The 24,861-nt window shown below is 39.3% G+C and overlaps 1 protein-coding gene across 1 annotated transcript in view; it reads left to right on the top strand.

The window, feature by feature from the left end:
• The first annotated feature begins 1,712 nt into the window (after positions 1 to 1,712).
• TMEM131 (transmembrane protein 131) overlaps positions 1,713 to 24,861 on the top strand; it is a 237,656-nt gene continuing 214,507 nt past the window's right edge. Inside the window, exon 1 of the mRNA XM_042932060.1 lies at positions 1,713 to 2,136. Within this exon, the coding sequence (XP_042787994.1) occupies positions 1,956 to 2,136 (181 nt within the window). The 5' untranslated portion in view covers positions 1,713 to 1,955. The remainder of the gene's footprint in view (positions 2,137 to 24,861) is intronic.

Raw genomic sequence — 24,861 nt, forward strand, 5'->3', positions numbered from 1 at the left:
GGAAATTGGCCTCTGATCAAACATGCCTGGTATATGTCTAAGCTCCAATTACAGACATATGCAAGTTATTTCCCATGCGGCTCTTGAGCCTCAGGCTAATCAGAGGATGTGGTTGATTCCTGTGTAAGAGAACCTGAGCATTTCATAGCTGGAGAGACTTGCCTGCCCTGAACCTGGTAATGGGGGAAGGGTTGCCAACTCTTTGTACTGCACATTGGAAGGTAAGCTTTGACCCATTTAAGGCACTCAGTTACTTATCCTTGGGTTTGATTTCTTCTGTGAGTTAAAAGCCTTCCGGAAATCTTTTCTTACATATATACATACAGAAAATCCAACTTAAGAGATTATAACAAGTCCTACTACATTACATCACGAACAAAGTTTGATTTCTCAATTTTAACACTAATGCTCAGGAAAACAAAATTGCTTTTCAAAATCATCAGGGTAAGACTATAAAAAATGTATTAATTTACAAATAACTTAAGTGCTTGCTTGACAAAGAAGACTACAGCATAGGGTGGCACTCTGAGTTCCTTTTCCAAGTCTGATCTTATTTTCCTTTATAGTTTGTTCTCAGACGTATTGAGGTGGAGACCTTATGTGGCCTTAAAAATGCATTGATTCACCCAACCAATACTGCTAAGCATAAGCAAATGGCTGGGGAATTAGGGAAAGTTATTAAAATAGTTACTAAGTTAGGAGGTAGGGGAAGTTATTAAGAAGAGGGACTCTCATGGACCTTAAATTTTGAAGAGTATAGCCATGCCCACCAAGAACCTCGACCTAAGGTGTTAAGAGGCATGAGAAGCCTTCCTGAAGGAGACTAAAGAAGGCTTTTGATTTGGGCTTTGAAGGAACTATGTGTATAAAACGTCTTAAGAATTATTCCCAGACGGAGAAAGCCAGTATGGCCATCGGGCACTTTTCTAAAGAACAACCTGCCCTCTCCCTCCAGGGTCACTGCTGCTTTATATACACAAAGCAAAGGGTTTTCCTGCAGCAAAGTAGGCACAATTCCAAGGGCAAGAGGATTCCATTAAGCGCTTCTGGGTACTGTGACTTGAGGATACAAAGATGAATGGAGCAAGTCCCAGATCTCAAGGAAGCGCCACCAGGAACTGAATCAGGCTCGGAGTATTGTCAGGCCGAGAGGCATACGCGGGACCAGAAGGAGTCACTGGAATGGATTTTCCGCACGGGGCCTCGAGGTCTGGATGCGCACTCAGTCCTCTGGTAGGCTCTAGCATTGCAGCACTAGAGATGCAAGAGGTTTGTTCCCGCGTGGGAGCAGCGGGCAAGCCTCCCCTAGCGCCCCGCAGTCCCTCTCGGCCCCGCCCACGCTCCAGGGCGGCTGCGCGACTAGGCCCCCTCGTCTCCACGTGATTGCCGTCACTGCTTCCACGAAGCGTGAACCGCCATCATAAGTCCTGGCGACGGGGCCTGGTCCTTCTTCCCTCCCCCTTCTCCTCTTCCGCGGGGCAGAAGTGACAGGTTGGAGTTGTACTGCCCGCGTCCTGTCCGGCTAGTGAAGCCTTGGGTTGCCAAGAGCCGGACGAGAAATTAAGACTCACGGACTCCGGGGCAGACTGACCGGCTGGCCCCTCAGGTGACGGCACGGCGGGGGCGGTGCCCAGGGCCGCGCCCCGCCCCTCGCAGGCCAGCGCCCAGAGCCCGCGGCCCGTGCCCGTTTCCAGTATGGCCGCCCGCCGTGCTTGACCCGCGGCCTCTCCGCTTCGACTCTTCGTAGGCGATGCTGAGGCCGAGGCCGTGACTGACACTCTCGCTCACACGCACGTACGGACCCAGACCCACGCCCGGAGCCCGAGCCCTGGGCCCGGAACCACTCTCGCCCCCGGCGCCGCGGTCAGAGCCCGGACCACGGCTCCCGTGCCGCTGCCGCCTCGCCGAGAAGGGCCGCGCCGGACCTCGAGCGCGGCGGCCCCCGGCCGGCAGGGATGGGGAAGCGGGCTGGAGGAGGAGCAGCAGGAGTCGCCGCCGCCTCCACGTCCGCAGGGGCCGGTGTGGAGCCCGCGGCCAGCCGCGGCGGGGGCCCGCGGAGCGGGGCCGCCGGCCTACTGGGAGCGCTGCACCTGGTGATGACCCTCGTAGTGGCCGCGGCGCGGGCCGAGAAGGAAGGTGGGTGTCAGCCGGCCGGCATCTCCCAGGCCCGGCCCCGCGGCTGTCAGCGCGCCCTCGCGGACGCGGCAGCGGGACTACGAACGGGGACGAAGGGCTGCGGCTCGGGGCTCGGAGGGCGGCCGAACGCGCAGCTCCGTCCGGCGCGAAGTTGCCCGTTCGAGTCCCGTCCCGAGCCGGGAACTTGCAGTTCGGATGCCAACTCGTGGCGTTGGCCGCACGGAGTTGCTCTTGTTCGTGATTCTTTCCCCTTGCCTTCCCTGTTGACTCCTGTCACTGCCATTTCAAAACTTCCTGAGTTCTCGTATCTTCTTGCCACTTGGCTCACTATGTAGGAGGGGCATATTTGTAGTCTTGATTGCTGTTAATGGACACATTTTAGGACACTTTTCCCCCTTTGGTTGCGGTTTTAATAACGGCGTGCACACAGAGCTCACTTTTAAATGTCGTAGTAAAAATGGCAAGACTGGTGGAAAGGCTTCAAAACATAGCTCACAGAATTTTACTTTGAATTTGTTCAAACATTTCTTGGTGAGGAATCTTGTTTCTTCATCTTCCCTTTCCTTTATCGCTTTGCAGTAGATTGTTTAGCTAGCAATTCTATATCCATAATACAGTTCCGTTTAGTTCTCTAGTTAAGGTATTGGAAGTCTGTTTACATTTTTAATTTAAGATCGGGTGTCATCTTTAACGTGAAAGATTTTAAAAGCAGATGTTGTTTCTAGTTTGCAAGCCTTTATAATTTAGTTAAGAAATGACACCTACTTAAAAACTCGTTAGTATTGAAGACTGTACCAAATCTGTAGTTGTGTTGGGACTACCTGTTTTTGAGCCTAAGGAAATGGGTGGTCATAGCTTTCACAAAGAAATCACTAAAAGTGAATGGTTTTTAAAAAGCTAAGCAAAACCTGTTTAGCTTCCGTTTCCCACTAAACTGCCACTACTAGAAAATAATGTCTTTCCACAGTAACTTTCGGGTTGATATTCTGCTTTATGACTAAAGTCACTTGCTTTTTTATCATTTTTGAAGGCAATGGCTAAATGCAAACCAAATTAATGTTGAAGTGCAAATGTGCCTCTATTTACTGTTTTTCAATTTTTGCTCAAAACATTACATTCTCTCATTTAACTCTGTAAGCAACCTTAGTCTGGATTCACATAGGTGGAAATTATTCAGAGAATTGCCATCTGTTGAAAGAATTAATCGACAGAGGCAAGATTATTTCCAGAATGAAATACTGCTGCTTTAGGACTAGTCAGGCCTGGTATTGTCATAGTTCATTGATTGGTTACAGATCTGCAGTTAGATGATTGTTACTATTGTGTGCCTATGGTGTCCAGCACGGGCTGGCCTGTGGTTTGTATCCAGTAAAGCTAAAACAGTACAGCAATTTAATGGGCATGTCTCCTTTTATTTCAAGTAGTCCTTGGCAGGTATTGTGGTCTTGATTTTCTGTTCTTTTGCTTACCTTGTACACTGCCAGGCACACAGTAGGGATTTAACACTAGTTTGAGTGAATGACTATCTTCATGAGCCATTAGCATGGGGAACTAAAATAATGATTGAATCTTGTAAAACATTAAGGTTATCTTTCTGCTGCTTTTTTTTTTTTTTTTTTTTTTTTTACCCCAACAGCCTTATATACGCTAATTTTCTGTGTATAGTTAACAACTCCTTTGTTTGAGAAATGTCAGCCTAAATTATATTTGCTAATTTCCTATTTGTTTATAAGTTTTAGTGTACCTCTCTACTTATGAATGTAGGGCTCACGTGAGAAAAATTACTTGCCAGGGTGTAAAGTATGAAAAGATGTGGTTGAATCTGTCAGTGGTCCTGGCAGAATCAGTCTTTTGTGGCCCATGTTGTGTCTGTATGAACAGTTTGAATGTACAAACTAGCTAGTCAAGCTATTGCTGGTAATTACACTAATACAGAACACAAGCCTCTGCCCATCATAGATAAAATCTGGTTCTAATAAAATATTCTGCGAAGGTTGCTCCAAAAATGGCCTATGCTTTCAGCCTTCTTCCTGATCAAACTTTGGTGTTGTTTTTGTTTGAGTAAGTAGAAGAAATGGGATTGATTTTCTTAAATGATTGTGAGTGATACCATGAGTTTAGCATCTGATGGGGCACAAATACACCATTTGCCCCCCAGAATGTGCTGTTGAGTTTTTTCAGGAAACCTGGGCAGATTTCTGGAGGTGGCTGAGTTCAGTTTGTCAGTTTATACCCTGAGGATTGTTTGTGTTTATTTTAGTAGTATAAACTAGTAATTTTTCAAAGTTAAGATTTCCCTGCAATATTAATGATGGTTCTCTGAGTACTTTGTATTTGGTATATTTTTCCTCCATTGCAGCAGAATTTCACTAGAACATCTTCAAAACAAAATAAAACTCATTGATGAAGAAAATCAGTGGAAATAGCTAATTGCGTTACCTAATGCAGTTTTTTTTTATGTTTGGACTAGATGTTAATTTTCTTATGTCAGAAGCATGAGCCATTTCCCTGTCTTAACATCCTAGATGTCTTAACATTCCTATATCTTAACAGCCATTTTTACAGCTCAATGGTAGTATGTTATTATTTCAGAGAAAAGGGACCTTTGAGAATGTTTTGGCTGTGGTCTATAGTTTGTAAGGATTTTGAAAGAGTTGGGAGAGGTAGAAGCTACTATAATTACTACAAATAATTCACTTACCCTGGATTGGTGTCAGGATTTTTCTTGAAGCTAAGATCTAGATATTGAGAACAGTGGAAATAGATGTGCGTAGTGAAAATGTAATAAAAATATATAGTGAAAATATGTGTACATATGTTAAACATATAATTTTTAGTAGTATTCGATTTATAAATCTGCCCATTGTGGGGCACCTGGGTGATCAGTCCGTTAAGCATCCGACTTTGGCTCAAGTCATGATCACACGGTTTGTGGGTTCGAGCCCTGCATCAGACTCTGCACTGACAGCACAGAGCCTGCTTGGGATTCTCTCTCTCCCTCCCTCTCTGCCCCTCCCCCGTGCTCGCTCTCTCTCTTTCTCTCTCAAAATAAGTAAATAAAGACTTAAAAAAGAAATCGGCCCAATGTGACCAGCAAATAAGAGCTTTTTTAAAAAAACCATCATCTATCAGCTAATACAGTTTCATTGTGAAATGGATCTTTGGAAGGCATGGTTGTCTTTTAATTCATTGTAAATAAAAAGCTACATCTCGTGTAGCTAGTAAATATAAACTTGAATAGATTTTCAGGAATATGATTGTTTTAGTCTGTGGCAAATTAAATTTCAGTGTCACATGTATTTTCATAAATTGGCTATTAATGGCAAGGCAAAGTTTGATAGTGTTTATTAGGACTTTTAAATTTGTTTGCAGGATACATTAGTTTTGTGCAGAAATTTTTGTTTTAAGTTGTATTTGTGACAGATGCAGGAGGAGGGTACAAAAGTGTTTTATATACAAAGCATATGAACAAAATGCTGTACTTAGGAATAAAGGCCAGAAGAGATTAAACATAATCATTAGATTTGTCTTAGGAAGGCAGAATTGATCAGGAGTAGTATTTACTTTTTCTAATCAAATTATTACTTTATAATGTAAAAATATTTTTAGAAGTGATTTTCTTAAGAGTGAGGTATTTTAATCCTTTGTATGGTGGTGGAGTGGCTACTCTTTCATTTAGAGCCTAGTAAATGAATATTATTTTGTTAATACTACTTCACTAATAAACTTTTGTTGGCTTATTTTTACTAAAAGCTGTTTGCTACTGCCAGAAGCTTTGGAATCCTGTAGTTGGAAAAAGTGTGCCCTCTCTTTCTCTTGTTAATGACTATTTTCTTTTTCTTTATAATCCTTTCAGTGGGTCCTCATAGACACTTGCCAAAAAGATCAGCTTTGGAAGTAGATGTAAAATCATCTAATTGGTTATCATCCGGAGTAGTAATAAGCCAGCCTACTCTTGGGGAAAAATTAAATCATTACTGAGTGCTTGATATTTTAGAAATTCTTTTTCATCCTGCATGTGGCTTGAGCTTTCTGACTGGCCTTGGCAGACAGAGGCCTTTCTTCTATGGCTGAATTTTTCTTCACTATCTGTTTTAAGCAGCATCAGACACTGTTGATAGCTGCTTCTTGGAACTTTTCTCCGTTTCTATGATTTTGTGCCTCTTGGTTGTCATCCTGCCTTAGTTGTCAGTCACTGCTCTCCAGCCGCCCACTGTCTTCTTTCTTATGTGTGTCCAGCCACCAGCACACACTGCACATGTCCAGGGCAGAATTACCTCGCACCACCTCTGGTTTCCCAGTTTTTATTAATGCTGTGATTATTCTCTCTGCCACATTGGTCTCATTTTTGACCCCTTAGCAAGTGGTGTCAATGTGTGTTTACTTTCTTGGGCGACTCTCCCAACAGCCTCCCGCCTGGGGGCACTGCAGTAGGCTCTCCCCTCTCCACTTTCTCCATTTCTGTTTGCATTGTCTGTTACTCATCTGTCATTCATTTTGACACATTTAGCTACTTTAATTATTTTATGGGGGACATTTCTTCACCCAGACTGGAATTTCTGAACCTCTGTCAATAGCAGCATTATGTACATAGTAGGCATTCAGTTTTAAATGAAGGTTTGTCTAAAATGACCTTATCTTCCCCCAGTACCTGAGACCTGGGCTGAGAGTCAAGAGTACATGTAAAACTCTGACTCGGTTGCTGGTCTCACTAAGAATTCTGCTGTAATAAGACATAGGGTGACACCACTTTTTTCTTCCCTACATGTTGCTTTCCATTGTAACCGAGTGATAGACACTTATGTAAACCACACTGTCGTAACTTTTGGATTTTAAGATTTCAGATTCTCATATACCCGTTTATAGATCATGAAACAGGTACAGAGAAATTAAGTAGTATTCTGAAGGTAAAAGAGTTGGTAGGTAGTTGAGCCAGGATTCCATCCCAAGCCATCTGTTCCTAGACCAAGCTGTATAATCCTGGATGAGTTCTTAATGTAGTAGATTCTGTTGTACACCAACTGGAGAAAGAGCAGAACTGCCAGTTTGTGCAGAAGCAATGTATTAAATATTCCCGTGAAGTGCCCTTTTTTTTTTATAGCTGTAAATACATATCCATATCACTTACCATTAACTTTTTTTTTTTAACATTCATTTATTTTTGAGAGTGAGTGCGAGTGGGGGAGCCACAGAGCGAGAGGGGGACAGAGGATCCAAAGCGGGCTCTGCACTGACAGCAGAGAGAGCCTGATGTGGGGCAGTTCTTGAACTCGTGAGCTGTAAGATCATGACCTGAGCCGTAGTCGGATTCTTTAACGGACTGAGCCCCTAGGTGCCCCACTATTGACTTGATAACCATTAAAATGATCTTAATCTTAGGCCATTCTGGATCATGTACATTCTGAAAAAGAAATTGAGGAGACCCATGAATGTGTGATCTGGGGAACAGATATTTGGTATTGAAAGCTACTGACCCTGTTCTTAGGTTCTGATATATTCTTGGATTAAGATTTAGACTAACTTGAATTCTGTGAACATTCCTTAGTTTTAGATTAGTGTGACAAGTTAGTCTAGATATGTGGAATATTCTCAGAAACTGGCCCTGATTAAAAGGAACTGGAGATAATCCAGAGGCTGGTGGTGACATCAGCTTTTGACAGTGGAAAAATCTCTTTGAGATTTCTATTAGAGGTCCAGGAGCTCCAGAAGTTCATTTGTGGGGCTTTGTTCTTTCTTATGAAGGCATTTTTGGATTAGGTGGTCATTAGTTTAATTTGCCATACTAGATCAGTTTTTCATTCCTGTGTGATTGCCTTAGAAAGATTTTTAGAAAGCCCTAACTCTTTGCATGATTCATCTTGTTGCATATAGCACTTATGGCAAAGGTCTGAAAAATCTCTACTGTCTAAGAGGATCCTTGACCTGCCTGTCATGATAGTGTCAAACCTGCCTTGTTTGTTTCTCTATAATTGTAAAAAAACACGTGACATGAAATTTACCATCTTAACCATTTTAAGAGTACAGTTCAGTACTATGAAGTATATTCACATTGTTGTGGAACAGATCTCCAGAGCTTTTTCATCTTGCATAACTGAAACTCTATCCATTGAATAGCAGCTCCCCAATTCTCTCTCCGCTGCTCCAGCCCCACCATTCTACTTTCTGTTTTTATGAGTTTGACTACTTTAGATGCCTCATTTAAGTGGAATCATGCAAGATTTGTCTTTTTGTGGCTGGCTTATTTCACTTAGCATAATGTCTTCAAGGTTCATTATATTGGAGCATGTGACAGGATTTCTTTCCTTTTTAAGGCTCAAGAATATTCCGTTGTATTTATATACCATTTATCTATTTTATTTATCCATTTACCCATCAATGGACATTTGGATTGCTTTCACTTTTGGCTGTTGTAAGTGATTCTGCTATGAACATAGATGTGCAAATGTCTCTGAGATCCTGCATTTAATTCTTTTGGGTTATATACCCATACGTGGGATTATTGGATCATATGGTAGTTCTATTTTTAATTTTTTAAACCACTACCGTACTGTTTTCCATAGTAGCTGCACCATTTTACAATTCTACCAACAGTGCACAAAGGTTCAGTTTCTCCCCATCCTTACTAATACTTATCTTCTGTGTTTGTTTGTTTGTTTGTTTGTTTATAGTGGCCATCCTAATGAATGTAGGGTTATATCTTGTTTTGATTTGCATTTTTGTAAGTGATATTAATTGAGCATCTTTTCATATGCTTGTTGACCATTTGTATCTTTGTTTTTTGTTTTTTGTTTTTTGAGAAATATCTATTCAGGTTCGTTGCCCATTTTTATATTGGGTTATTTTTTTTATTGTTGAGTTGTAGGAGTTCTTTATATATTCTGGGTAACAGCTCCTCATCAGATAGAAGATTTGTAAATATTTTTTCCCCATTCCATAGGTTGCCTTTTTACTCTTATGAGTGTAACCTTTGATGCACATAAGTTTTAAAGTCTGTTGTAGTCCCATTTGTCTATTTTTGCTTTTGTTGCCTGTGCTTTTCATGCCGTACGAGAAAACATTGTCAAATCCGATGTCATGGAGCTTTCCCCCTGTTTCCTCTAGGAATTTTACAGTTTGGGGTCTTACATTTTGTTCTTCAGTCAATTTAGAGTTAATTTTTGTAAGATGTAAGGTAAGCGTCCAAATTCATTCTTTTGCATGCAAATACTGCATTTTCCCAGCACCATTTGTTGAAGAGACATCCTTTCCTCATTGAGTGGTCTTGCAACCCTTATATGAGGGTCATTTGACCATATATATGAGAATTTCTTTCTGAGTTCTCTATTCCTTTTTTTTTTTTTTAATGTTTATTTTTGAGAGCGAGAGAGACAAAGCATGAGTAGGGGAGGGGCAGAGAGAGAGGGAGATACAGAATCTGAAGAAGGCTGCAGGCTCCAGGCTCCAGGCCCTGAGCTGTCAGCACAGAGCCTCATGTGGGGCTTGAATCCATGAACTGTGAGATCATGACCTGAGCCAAAGTCAGATGCTTAACCGACAGAGCCACCTAGGCGCCCAATGAGTTCTCTATTCTGTTTGTCTTTTTAGGCAGTTACCACACTGTTCCAGTTACTGTAGCTTTGTTATAAGTTTTGAAATCAGGAAGTGCAAATCCTTAAGCTTTTTTCTCTTTCAAGTTTGGTTTGGCTGTTTGGGGTCCCTTGAAATTCCATATGGATTTTAGGATTTTTTTTTTCTGTTTATTCAAAAAGTGCTGTTATGGTTTTAATAGGGATTATATTGAATCTGTAGGTTGTTTTGGGGAGGGTGAACATCTTAACAGTATTAAGTCTAACACTTCATGAACACAGGATGTCATTCCATTTATTTGTGTTGTCTTTAATTTCAGCAGTGTTTTTGTATTTTCAATGTGTGTAAGTAAGTCTCTCTCCTCCTTGGTTATTATATTTATTCTTAGATATATTATTATTGATGCTGCTATAAATCAGACCTGCATTTTTTAACAAATTATTTCAATTCATGCATGACTAAGCATTGTGAACATGTAGTTTTGGAGAAAAGAAACATGTTCTGTATTTGAAACAAAGAATTGTACATGCTTAAAGTGTTTCCTTAGGTTACTTATGTATAAATTGAAATGCATTTTAAGTCCTTTTAAGTTCTAACAAACTGACTATTTTCTGAATCAGTTATGATTGCAAAATCATATGACAGTCTAACTTTGGTTCTTAAGAACTAATTTTTTTCTATATAGTTATAGTATTACATTTGCATCAAAACATGATAATAAAAAACTATCTCAGCAGTAAAGTTTGAGAAATAGTCTAAGCCAGCTCTACTGATACAAATTAATTAGCAGTTTGTATTCATGGTATGGCAATGGCCCTACTTGGATTTTTTTTTTTTTTTTTTTTTTTTTTTTGGTGGCGGCGGGGGGTGGGTGGCAGGGAATGATTAAATTGGAAGCAGAGGATTTTCTAGGGAATTTATAGTAGAAGGGTGCTGTCTAGAGCTTAAACCCTATCTCAAAGCTCTCTATAAATAAAGTTTATCATTCTAAAAGTTGTTTGGTAGAGCAGTGCATAAGAGAGGCAGTGTGCTGTTCAAACTGGATCATTTTAAAAAATGCTTGTGTGAATTGGTGGCATGGACTCATCTGAAGTATTGCTTCTTGGTTTGCAAGTAGGGAATGAAGTAGTGGTTAGCACTACCAAGAGGCAATTTGTCTTTCCCGAACTGGTGCAGCAGTAGTTATCTTTCATATGTAGGGGAGTTATTTCATATTTAGAGGTTTATCTCACCATACTTGGGGCTTCTCTTGGTTATAGCTGGGTGTGAAAAAAGGTAACCGAGACTCGAGTTGAAGAGAGGAAGATGTAAGAAAGAAGCAGCAGGCTGGAATTAGATTGAATTTTATTAAGATCCTAGAGATTCTTGTAGATAGGAAAATTTCTGAGTATTGTCAGTTTCTTCCCAACTGCATTTGGGTTTATTTGTGTTTGTATAGGATCTTGAGCTTTTGGAGGTTGAGGTCTGGGTCATGTTCTTCCTGCACCTATCATTTTAAGTGCTTCAATACATTCAGTCCTGTCTTGGTAGGAGAGGCAGTGAACCATAGCCAATTAAAAATGAACTGGAGTGAAGAAAAGGTATTTCTGAAATGATAGTGTTTATCCAAGTTTGACATCTCACCATTTCAGGAATATATTATGTAAGCAGTTATTGCCTGTAATTGATAATGGTTGTAATTACTTAATGACAACAGCTAATGTTTATCAAGCACTTTCTTTGTATCCAGCACTGTTAATTGCTTTGCATGCCTCATCTCATTTAATCTTCACATTAACCCTATGTGGGGTGCTAGTCCTTCTTCCCTCACCCTTCAGATCTGTTTTTGGTTACAGTTCCTCTGTGGCTGTCACTGCTCCTTGGTGGGAGCGGGGTACGGGGTGTGGGCTTGCTTGTGATAGTATAATACACAATTTTAAATCTCCACTGAAATGGGACAATATAATATACAATAATTCTTCCTGTGCATACAGTCTGGAGGTCAGTTTGGAAAACTTTTCTTCAATTTCACAAAAAATGCATGTTGAAACAAATTGTAAAATACAAACGAGTAAATGGAGAAATTTTCTGTAATCTATCAAGTACAAAGAACCAACATCAGTCATCAGTTTTCTAGGTTTCTGTGCCCTCCCCAACTCTCTTCCTTCCCCCTCTCTTCCCTCCCCCCCACTCCCCATTCAAAAAAAAAGATATTGCTACGTTGCCTTTGAAGAAAACTTATCATTTGACATTTCAATAATACTTTGTGAGGGTGCCTGCTTTTCCTCATTGGCTATTACTCTTCTTTTAAGTCCTCACCAATCTGGTGAGAAAAGTTGTCACATTGTTTTAATTGATTTTTTAAAAATTGCTACTGTTTCTTAACCATGGCTTCATACCACTGTTAGAGTGATACAGTTAGGTGTAACAAGTACTTCAAGTTCAGAGAGAGGAAGAGTGCTCTAGGTGGTAAATTCCTGGGCCACTCTAGGTAGTATGCTACATATGTACCAAAGTCAAAATGTGTGTCAGCAAGGAAAGAATTCTGGAAACCACTATTCTTTGAGTATGGCAAGGAGTTGGGGTAGGAAGAACATACCAAAACTGCTTTGTGAGTTACCTAAGTCAGTGAGTGAGAATCATGGCCTTGCCTAGGACTCCAAGAGGTAATAGTTGAAAAGTGGAAATGGTGATTGAGTGTGGCTCTGGACTCTTGTCATCTGCCTTCTGGCTGTGAGACTTTGGTAAGTATGATTGACCACTTTGTGTCTAAGCTTCACTGTTCATAGATAGAGTAGGGATAATGATAGCATTTTTGTCATTGAGTTTTTGCAGAGGTTTACTGAGTTGGTGGAAAGCTCTTAGCACATTGCTTGACACATTAAAAAAAAATTAGTAAGGTTGAATACTATTATAGATTTGCTCATTTGTATTACTTTTGTATTGTTCAATCATGTCTTTTTTCAGTTTTTCCATTGGTATTTGGATTTTCCTTTGTGACTCGATGAACACTTAATTAAAGATTAAGAGTTGCATTTTTCTAAATTTTCATTTGCATTTGAATTTTCTATATTTGAATTTTCTTTCTTCTTAAAGAAAATTTTTTTAATGTTCATTTATTTTTGAGATAGAGACAGAGCACCAGCTGGGGAGGGGCAGAGAGAGAGGGAGACAACAGAATCCAAAACAGGCTCCAGACTCTGAGCTGTGAGCACAGAGCCCCACGTGGGGCTCAAACCCATGAACCACGAGATCATAACCTGAGCTGAAGTTGGATGCCCAACACACTGAGCCACCCAGGCACCCCTCTTTTTTTATTTTTAAGAGAGAGGGCACAAGTGAGCATAGGGCAGAGAGAGAATCCCAGGAGGGGCAGAAAGAGAGAAGCAGGGCTCATCCAAAGCAGGGCTTGAGCTCGCCAGAAGCAGGACTCAGACTCATGAACTATGAGATCATGACCTGAGTCAAAGCCACATGCTTAATGACTGAGCCACCTAGGCACCCTATATTTTAATATTTATTATTATTTTAAAATTTATTGACCAAATCTGTCACTCTTTTCTTTTATGCTTTCCTTTATAGTTGTCATGTGTAAGAAGTCCTATGCATAAAGTGTATTCACCAATATTTTTTCTCTCTGATTCTATTTTTAAATGAAAATCTGTAAGTCATCAATCTTTTGTTATCAGGTAGGGAATCTATTTTTCTCAAATGGTTAGTTGCCTTCATACCACTTAATGAGTTATACACAATATTTTCTTTTCATGCAAATTCTATTATATATTTGGATGAGTTACTTGATTTTCTATTTTTTTTCCTAACTGATAATTTTATTTTATTTTGTCCATTTTATTATTAGCTGGCTTGACAGTTTATTACCTCCCCCTAAATTACTGTTATTCCAAAAGCATTTTCTGGTCTATCTTGTTTTCATTCTCTACAAACCGTAAAATCATTTTGAAAAAAATTTAAAATTTCTATTTGCTTTTTGATTAGGATTGTGTTAAAATGTTAGAAAAATTTGGAACTTGACATCATTTTTAATGTTTTCTATTTTCCTTTCACACACACACATATTAAGTTGAACTGTATGAAATTGCCATTTTTGTGGGCCCCAAATGATTGAATAACAGTGTAGTTATTCAGTAATATTAACATATATGTTTGCATGTATTATTGCATTGGCTAGAGCTTTAGAACACTATTAAATAAGAGTGGTGAATGCTTCCGATTCTGTGTCTCCCTCTCTCTCTGACCCTCCCCCGTTCATGCTCTGTCTCTCTCTGTCTCAAAAATAAATAAACGTTAAAAAAAAAAAAAAAAAAAAAGGGACGCCTGGGTGGCTCAGTCGGTTGAGCCTCTGACTTCAGCTCAGGTCACGATCTCACGGTCCGTGAGTTCGAGCCCCGCGTCGGGCTCTGGGCTGATGGCTCAGAGCCTGGAGCCTGCTTCCGATTCTGTGTCTCCCTCTCTCTGACCCTCCCCCGTTCATGCTCTGTCTCTCTCTGTCTCAAAAATAAATAAACGTTAAAAAAAAAGAGTGGTGAAAAAGTGGGCCTACTTATGTTTTTTTGGTCTTCATTAGGGAAATACCTTCAGTGTTTCATTGTGAAGTTTGATTCTGGCAGTTGGTTGGAATTAGATGTTCTTGATAATAGAAAATTTCTTGTATTTTTAAGAGTTTTAGTCTTAAGAGTTATTAGGGATAGATGTTATACTTTATCAGTTCAAATTTTATGTGTTTTTTTTTTTTTTTTTTTACTTTAAGCTGTTGATTTTGGCTGTTTGAATTACAGAAGCAATTATTTTAACTCATTCCACTCAACTCTCTTGGTCAATTAACCCATGTTTCTCTTCCCTCTAGAAACCTGTTCATGGATGCCCATTGAGCTTGGGCTGCTAACTCCCACAGACATTCACATTTGTTCCCTCTAGTTGATGTATAATTTTTTTTTTTTTAATTTGAGAGAGAGAAAGAGTGCATGCGTGGGGGAAAGGGGCAGACAGAGAGAGAGAGAGAGAAAGTCCCCAGCAGGCTTCATGCTGCTGGTGCAGAGCCCGACTTGGGGCTGGATCTCATGACTGTGAGATCATGACCATCTGAGGTGAAATCAAGACTTTTTTTTTTTTTTTTTTTTTTTTTTTTTAATATATGAAATTTACTGTCAAATTGGTTTCCATACAACACCCAGTGCTCATCCCAAAAGGTGCCCTCCTCAATACCCATCACCCACCCTGCCCTCCCTCCCACCCCCCATCAACCCTCAGTTTGTTCTCAGTTTTTAACAGTCTCTAATGCTTTGGCTCTCTCCCACTCTAACCTCTTTTTTTTTTTTTTCCTTCCCCTCCCCCATGGGTTTCTGTTATGTTTCTCAGGATCCACATAAGAGTGAAACCATATGGTATCTGTCTTTCTCTGTATGGCTTATTTCACTTAGCATCACACTCTCCAGTTCCATCCATGTTGCTACAAAAGGCCATATTTCATTTTTTCTCATTGCCACGTAGTATTCCATTGTGTATATAAACCACAATTTCTTTATCCATTCATCAGTTGATGGACATTTAGGCTCTTTCCATAATTTGGCTATTGTTGAGAGTGCCGCTATAAACATTGGGGTACAGGTGCCCCTATGCATCAGTACTCCTGTATCCCTTGGATAAATTCCTAGCAGTGCTATTGCTGGGTCATAGGGTAGGTCTATTTTTAATTTTCTGAGGAACCTCCACACTGCTTTCCAGAGCGGCTGCACCAATTTGCATTCCCACCAACAGTGCAAGAGGGTTCCTGTTTCTCCACATCCTCTCCAGCATCTATAGTCTCCTGATTTGTTCATTTTGGCCACTCTGACTGGCGTGAGGTGGTATCTGAGTGTGGTTTTGATTTGTATTTCCCTGATAAGGAGCGACGTTGAACATCTTTTCATGTGCCTGTTGGCCATCCGGATGTCTTCTTTAGAGAAGTGTCTATTCATGTTTTCTGCCCATTTCTTCACTGGGTTATTTGTTTTTCGGGTGTGGAGTTTGATGAGCTCTTTATAGATTTTGGATACTAGCCCTTTGTCCGATGTGTCATTTGCAAATATCTTTTCCCATTCCGTTGGTTGCCTTTTAGTTTTGTTGGTTGTTTCCTTTGCTGTGCAGAAGCTTTTTATCTTCATAAGGTCCCAGTAATTCACTTTTGCTTTTAATTCCCTTGCCTTTGGGGATGTGCCAAGTAAGAGATTGCTACGGCTGAGGTCAGAGAGGTCTTTTCCTGCTTTCTCCTCTAAGGTTTTGATGGTTTCCTGTCTCACATTCAGGTCCTTTATCCATTTTGAGTTTATTTTTGTGAATGGTGTGAGAAAGTGGTCTAGTTTCAACCTTCTGCATGTTGCTGTCCAGTTCTCCCAGCACCATTTGTTAAAGAGACTGTCTTTTTTCCATTGGATGTTCTTTCCTGCTTTGTCAAAGATGAGTTGGCCATACGTTTGTGGGTCTAGTTCTGGGGTTTCTATTCTATTCCATTGGTCTATGTGTCTGTTTTTATGCCAATACCATGCTGTCTTGATGATGACAGCTTTGTAGTAGAGGCTAAAGTCTGGGATTGTGATGCCTCCTGCTTTGGTCTTCTTCTTCAAAATTACTTTGGCTATTCGGGGCCTTTTGTGGTTCCATATGAATTTTAGGATTGCTTGTTCTAGTTTCGAGAAGAATGCTGGTGCAATTTTGATTGGGATTGCATTGAATGTGTAGAGAGCTTTGGGTAGTATTGACATTTTGACAATATTTATTCTTCCAATCCATGAGCAGGGAATGTCTTTCCATTTCTTTATATCTTCTTCAATTACCTGCATAAGCTTTCTATAGTTTTCAGCATACAGATCTTTTACATCTTTGGTTAGATTTATTCCTAGGTATTTTATGCTTCTTGGTGCAATTGTGAATGGGATCAGTTTCTTCATTCGTCTTTCTGTTGCTTCATTGTTAGTGTATAAGAATGCAACTGATTTCTGCACATTGATTTTGTATCCTGCAACTTTGCTGAATTCATGTATCAGTTCTAGCAGACTTTTGGTGGAGTCTATCGGATTTTCCATGTATAATATCATGTCATCTGCAAAAAGCGAAAGCTTGACTTCATCTTTGCCAATTTTGATGCCTTTGATTTCCTTTTGTTGTCTGATTGCTGATGCTAGAACTTCCAGCACTATATTGAACAGCAGCGGTGACAGTGGGCATCCCTGTCGTGTTCCTGATCTCAGGGAAAAAGCTCTCAGTTTTTCCCCATTGAGGATGATGTTAGCTGTGGGCTTTTCATAAATGGCCTTTATGATCTTTAAGTATGTTCCTTCTATCCCGACTTTCTCAAGGGTTTTTATTAAGAAAGGGTGCTGGATTTTGTCAAAGGCCTTTTCTGCATCGATTGACAGGATCATATGGTTCTTCTCTTTTTTTTTGTTAATGTGATGTATCACTGAAATCAAGACTTTGATGCCCAACCAACAGAGCCACCCAGGCGCCCCAATGTGTGTATTTTTATTCATTGTTTCTTTCTTTATTTCTCTCTCTCTCTCTCTTTCTACCAAACCCTTTAAAAGCTTTTAAAATATTTCAGAAATTACAGTGCCTGAAATATTTCAAAAGCTATCAATATTAATAATAGTACCAACAAAAAGTGGTTTTAAGAATAACAAGAAATGTGCAGAATCTGAGGAAAACTTTAAAACATTCTTGAAGGCAGAGAAGTAGATTTGAACAGTGGAAAGACATTCCTTGCCCTTGGGTAGGAGAACTCAACATCATAAAGATGCCAGTTCTCCCTAAGCTAACATTAATTTAACACAGATGCAATTAAAAAATACCAACACAACTTTTTATAGAGTTAGAAAAGTTGATGTTAAAGTTCATATGGAAAAATAAACATGTAGGAATGCTGGGGAAATGCTGAAAAAGAAAAGTTATGAGGTGTGATTAGCACAGGCAGTTATTAAACATATACCGTAAAGCCATTATATACTTGGAAAAAGTAAGGTATTGATATATAAATAGATAAGTGGAATAGAATAGAAATTTCTTACATAAATGGAAATAAGTGGATGTGAAGTCCATATGGTTTATGCTATATACCTGGTTTCCTTCAGGGAGTCTAGAATGTGCTAGGTGGAGAGTGGAGAGTGTTTATATGATCAGCCCCCAATTAAAACCTTGAACCCTGTATTAATTTCCTATTGCTTTTGTAGCAAATTACCACAACTTTAGTGGCTTAAAACAATGCAAACTTATTCACTTATAGTTCTGAAGGTCAGAATTCTAAAATCAAGATATTGGCAGGTCTGTGTTCTTTCTAGATGCTTTGGTGGAGAATGTGTTCTCAGCTTTGTGGGCTTCTAGAGGTCACTTGCATTCCTTGGCTCATATTACTCCACTGTCCTGCTTCATTCATTCCAGCTTCCTTCTTTCATCGTCATATCGCCTTCTGACTCTCTGATCTGCCTCCCTCTTGTAAAGACCAATGTGATTACATTGGACTCATTTGGGTAATCCAAGATGACCCCCCTGTCTCAAATCCTTAGTTTAATCACATCCACAAAATGCCTTTTGCCATATAAAGTAACATTCACAGATTTTGGGGATGAGGATGTGGACGTCTTGAGAAGCTGTTATTTAGCCTGCCACAGACATTGAGTCTGTGCTTGAGTTGCCCTGGTGGATAAGACACCAAAAGCACAAACAACAAAAGAAAAAGTAGATAAATTAGACATCATCAAATGAAAAAGTTTTGTATTTCAAAGGACAACGTCAAAGAAGTGAAAAAACCCACAGAATGGGGGAAAATTTTTGTAAATCACATGCCTGAGACATACATGTCTCGGGGAAAATTTTTGTAAATCACATACATCAGACATGTATCTAGAACATAAAAAGAACTCGTAACAACTCAATAGAAAAAGACAACCCAATTAAAAGATGGACAAAGGATCTGAGAAAGCATTTCTCCAAACAATAAGCTCATGAAAAGATGCTCGGTATCATTAGACATCATGGAAATAATACAAATCAAAACCGAAATGAGATACTACTTCACACCTACTAATATGCTTGTAGTAAAAATGACAGATGATAACAAGTGTTGGGGAAGATGTGGAGAAATTAAAATGTCACATGTTGCTATTGAAAATATAAGATGGTACAATTTCCTTGGAAAATAGGCTGGCAGTTCCTCAAAATGCTAAGTAAAGAGTTATGTTCCAGCAATTCTGGGTATATTCCCAAAAGAGATGAAAACATATGTGCACACACAAACTTGGACAGAAATGTCCATGGAAATATTTTTCTTAATAATAAGGAGAGAAGGATGGAGGGGATATGTCTGTGTTGTGTGTATATGGAGTATGCATGCTACCTTAACAAATTTTTTTTTTACTGAATTTTGTGTGTGTGTGTGTGGTGTGTCATTCTATGAATACATGTATAGATTTCTGTAACTACCACCACAATCAGGATGCAGAACAGTTGCATTACCCCCAAAACTCCCTCATGCTTTGCCATTATAGTCACACCCTGTGTCCACACTTCTAAACCCTGGCAAATGATGTGTTTTCCATCACTATAGTTTTCTCTTTCTGAGAATGTCATGTAAATGAAATCATACAGTATGTATAGTTTTGAGACTATAATGTTGAGACTGGTTTCTTTGACTTACCACAGTGCCTTTGAAATTCATCCAACTTCTCATGTATATCAATAGTTTGTTCCTTTTAATTGCTGGGTAGTATTCCAGTGTATGAATATACCATGATTTGTTTATCCATCATATTTTGATAAAACTGTGTGGTGTTGGCAGTTTTTGGCTATTACAAATAAAGCTTCTCTTGGGTAAATACTTACGAGTGGAATGTCTGGATCATATGATAGCTGTATGTTTAAGAACCTCCTTTGTTTTCCAAAGTAGTTATTCCCCAGTGAATAATGATATTGAGCATCTTTTCATGTGCTTATTTATCATCCAGATATCTTTTTTGGTGAAGAAGCTCTTCAGATCTTTTGCCCATGTCTATATTGCATTATTTTTTTTTTAATTTCTATTTTTGAGGGAGAGAGGAGAGAGAGAGACAGAGCGAGAGCAGGGGAGGGGCGGGGAGTGGGAGGGGGAAGACACAGAATCTGAAGCAGGCTCCAGCCTCTGAGCTGTCAGCACAGGGCCCCATGTAGGGTTCAAACTCACTAACTGTGAGATCATGGCCTGAGCTGAAGTCGGACGCCTAAGTCGGTGCCCCTGTTTTTTGTTTTTTGTTTTTTTTTTTAAGTTTATTTTCAGAGAGCATTCGTAAGTGGGGGAGGAGCAGAGAGAGAGGGAGAGAGAAAATCCAAAGCAGGCTCTGCACTGTCAGTGAGGAGCCCAGTGTGGGGCTCGAACTTATGAACTGTGAGATTATTCGACTTGAGCCAAAATCAAGTCAGATGCTTAACCTACTGAGCCACCCAAATGCCCCATTATTGGTTTTCTAATTGAGATTTGAGAATTCCTTATATATCCTGGCTGTAAGTCCTCCGGAGGTATATGTTTGCAAAGATTTCCTCCAAGTCTGTGGCTTGTATTTTCATTCTCTTAAGAGGTGTCTTTTGAAGAGAAGTTTTTAATCGATTAAGTTCCAGTTTATCAAGTTGTTCTTTAATAGATTATGTTTTTGGTATTATATCTAAATCTTTGCCTAACTCAAGGTATCAAAAATTTTCTCCTGTGTTCTAGAAGTTTTATAGTTTTAGGTACTCCATTTAGATCTATGGTCCATTTTGAGTTAGTTTTTACATGTGGGACAAAGTATGGATCCAAGTTCACTTTTTTGTATATGGATATCCAGTTCTAGTGCCATTTTTTGAAAACGCTGTTCTTTTCTTACTGCATAGTCAGTGCAGTTGTTGAAGATCAGTTGCCTATGCATGTATTGGTTTATATCTGGTCTCTTGTTCCAATAATCTGTTTGTCTATCTAGGTGCCAGAACCACACTGTCTTCACTACTGTAGCTTTATAATAATTACTGAAACAGATAGTGTTAGTCCTCCAACTTTGTTCTTTTGCAGAGTTGTCTTTGCCTATTGTAGGTCCTTCACATTTCCTTAAGAATGTGAGTCTTATCACTTTATGTAACAAAGACTGCTGGGATATTGATTGGGATTGTGTTAAGTGTATGAGGAGAATGGACATATTAATATTTAGTCTTCTCAACAAGGGAAATTTTATGTGTTTAGGTCTTTAAGTTTTCTTAGTAATACTTTATAGTTTTCAGTGTAACAGTCTTTTTATATCTTTTATCAGATTTATCTCCATTGTTGTATATTTTTAATATTATCCTAAATGGTATTTTTTAAATTTGGTTGTTATTGTTTTTGCTAACATATAGAAATGAATTGGATATTTGTCTATTGATCTTATCTTCTGTAATCTTCCTAAACTGACCTTTAGTTCTATAGCTTTTCTATAGAATCCATTATATTTTCTCTATAGATCATTATGTTTGCAAATAAAGACAATGTTCCCTCCCCTTTTCCAGTCTGGACACATTTTATTTTTGTTGCCTGATTGTACTGGCTGAAACCTCTAGGACAGTGTTTAACAGAGATAGTAAGAGTGAACATCCCTATCTTGTACCTCATCTTAGGGGGAAAACATTCAGTCTTTCACCATTAAGTGTGGTTTTAGCTGCACCTTTTTCAGATACCCTTACTCAGGTTGAGGAAGTTCTCTTTTGTATCTGGTTTGATGAGGGTTTTTAACAGGAATAGATGTTGAATTTTTCAAATGGTTTTTCTGTGGCTCTTGAGGGTCCTTTTTTAGGCTGTTAATATGGTGAATTACCAGCCTTGAGTTTCTTTCTTGATCATGATGTATTATCCTTGTAATGTATTATTGGGTTTGGGGGGTGGGGTGTCTAATATTTCATTTAGAATTTTTATGTCTATGGTCATGAGAGATAGTGTTATGTTTTCTTACAAAGTCTCTGCTTTTGGTAATGCTGGCCTCATAGAATTCGTTGAGAGGTATTTTTTCGTTTTTAATTTTTTTGAAGAGTCTATATAGAGTTGGTGTATTTTTCGTGTAATGTGTGATAAGAATTAAGAATTGAAACCATCTGGGCTTGGAATTTCTTTGTGGGGAGATTTTAAACTATAATCTCAATTTTTAAGATTAAGACTATTCAAGTTATCTCTTTCTGAGTGAGCTTTGGTAATTAAAGTCTTCTCAAGACTGTGTCCATTTTGTGTAAGGTGTCACATTTATCAACAAGGTTGTTCATAATGTTCTAGTATTTTTTAAATATTTGTAGAATCTGAAGTGGTGACACCTCTCTCATTCCTGATATAATTTGTGTCTTCTCTCTTTTTTCTTGATCATTCTGTTCAGAAGTTTGTCAATTTTAATATTTTGCTCAGAACCAGCTTTTGGTGTTTCTTTCGTTTCTTTATATTGATTTCCACTAAGATTTTTTTTTGTAATTTTTTATTAAAAATTTTTTTAAAATATAATTTATTGTCAAATTAGCCAACATACATCAAGTGTATTTTTCATCTCACACATTGTCGTTTTCATCTCTAGAAGTATAATTTCAGTCTTTTTTATGTTTTATTTCTCTCCTTTTAGAACATGTGGAACACATTTATAAAGCCTCTTTTGTTAACTAATTCTAACTTTTGTGCCAAGTCTAGATTGGTTTCAATTGATTATTCTCCTATTGGTTCATGTTTCATTTTGGTTTTTGTTTGTTGTTTGAGAGAGTTCTTGCCTGTGCATGTGGTAGGCAGGGAGGGACAGAGGGAGAGAATCTCAAGCAGGCTCCACGCCCCCATGAAGCCTGACATGGGCTCCATCTCATGACTGTGAGATCATGACCTGAGCCAAAATCGAGAGTCAGTTGCTTAACCGACTGAGCCACCCAGGTGCCCTGGTTCATGTTTTCTTATCTCTTTGCTCACTAACCTGTAATTGAATGCCAGATGTTGTGAATTTTATTTTGTTGTTGGCTGGTATATTTTTGAATTCCTAGAACTATTCTTGAGCTTTGTTCTAAGATGCAATTAAGTTACTTCGGAACAGCTTGATCTTTTTTGGGTCTTGCTTTTCAGATTTGTTAGGTGGGTTTGGAGCAGTGCTTAGTCTAGGACTGAAAATTCCCCACAGCTGAGGCAAGACTTTAATGAGTACTCTAGTCCATATCTCATGAATTATAGGTTTTTCCAGTTTGACTGGTGGGAACAGGCACCATAAGTGGCTCTGTGTGAGCACCAGGTGCTGGTCCTTCTAATCCTTTTGGATGTCTTTTCCCCAGCCTTAGGTAGTTACTTCACATACATGTGCTTATCAGGATTTTGCTGGTATTCAGTGGACACCCTCTGTGATTCTCCAGTGTTCTCTGTGCAGGGCTGTCATTTCTGGTACTCTGTCCTATGAACTGTCAACTACGTTGGTTTCCTTAGACTCTCAACTCTGTCTCAACAACCCAGACAGTCCATCAGGCTCTGTCAGTTTCCCCTGCCTGCACTGTGGTCTTACTCTCTCCTGGTAGTAAATTGGGGCAGTCATAGGGCTCACCTTGTTTGTTTCCCATATCTTCGGGATTGTTGTCCTTCATTAACTGATACGTAGGGTCTGAAAACTGTCATTTCATGCATTTTGTCTGACTGCTTGGTTGTTTCTGTTGGGAGGGTATTTATGGCCCTTGCTGTGCCATCATGCCCAGAAGCAGAAGTCTAGATCTCTGTATCAGTTATTATTCTTCAGTATAGCCGACATTGTTATTTTCAGGTGTTGTTCCTGAACCTCTTGCTACAGAAAACAGTTTGGTAATTAATATCAGGGTGTGTATTAGTTTCTAGTTACTGCTTTAATAAGTAACCACAAGCTTAGTGGCTTAAAACAACACTTATTACCTTATAGTTCTAGATATCAGAAGTCTGAAATGGATCCCATGGGCTAAAATCAAGGTGTTGGTAGGGTTGTGTCCTTTTTGGAAGCTCTAGGGGAGAATCTGTTTGACTCTTTAAGCTTCCAGAGGCCTTGTGGCCCTTTCTTCTGTTTTCAAAGCCAGCAACATCTGGCCAAGTTCTTTCTTTTTTTAATTTTAATTTTATTTTATCTTAATTCCAGTGTAGCTAACATATAGTGTTATATTCGTTTCAGGTGGCCAAGTCTTTCTTATGCTGCCATGTCTTTTGTCCTCCCCTTTCTGCTTCCTTCTTGTTATCTAGATAATCCAGAATAATCTTGTTATTTTAAAGTCAGCTGATTGTGGGCACCTGGGTGGCTCAGTCAGTTAAGTGTCTGACTCTTGATATTGGCTCAGGTCATGATCTCACAGGTTTGTGAGATGGAGCCCCACGTGGGGCTCTGTGCTGACAGTGCAGTGCCTGCTTGGGATTCTCTCTCTGCCTTTCCCCTGCTCATTCACTGTCTCTGTCTTTGTCTCTCTCTCTCTGAAAATAAAAATAAATAAATATTTTAAAAAGTCAGCTGATTGCAATCTTAATTCTATCTGCAACTTTTTGCTTTGTGACCTAACATATTCACAGGGTCCTGAGATTAGGATGTGAACATCTAGGGGGTGGGAGGACGTTAGTCTACCTGCCGCTGATAGATGGCTTTCAGCATCCTTTTCCTTTGCTTTAGACATTTTTCTTTTTTGTTCCAGTGAAGAAAAATGATATATTAAAAGATTTTCTTCTTAACCTGTGCATGTTAAAAAATATTATTAGAAGAGTAGCTGGGTGGCTCAGTTGGTTAAGCATCCAACTCTTAGTTTCAGCTCAGGTCATGATTTCACAGTTCATGGGATTGAGCTCTGCATTGGGCTCTGCAATGACCCCATGGATCTTGCTTGGGATCTCTCTCTCCCTCTCATTCTCTGCCCCTCCCCAGCTCATGCTGTCTCTCTCTCTCTCTCAAAATAAATAAACATTAAAAAAGTAAAAAATAAAATAAAAAATACTATTAAAAACAATGAAACTGTAAATCTGCCTTTTTAAAAAATGTTTATTTGAGAGAGAGACAGACAGACAGACAGAATGAGCCGGGGAGGGTCAGAGAGAGAGAGGGAGAGAGAGAGAATCCCAAGCAGGCTCCTGCTGTTGTTGCAGAGCCCATCACAGGGCTCAGTCTCCTAAACCATGAGATCATGACCTGAGCTGAAATCAAGAGTTGATCC

This window comes from Panthera leo, chromosome A3 (assembly GCF_018350215.1).
Source record: "Panthera leo isolate Ple1 chromosome A3, P.leo_Ple1_pat1.1, whole genome shotgun sequence".
NCBI lineage: Eukaryota > Metazoa > Chordata > Mammalia > Carnivora > Felidae > Panthera > Panthera leo.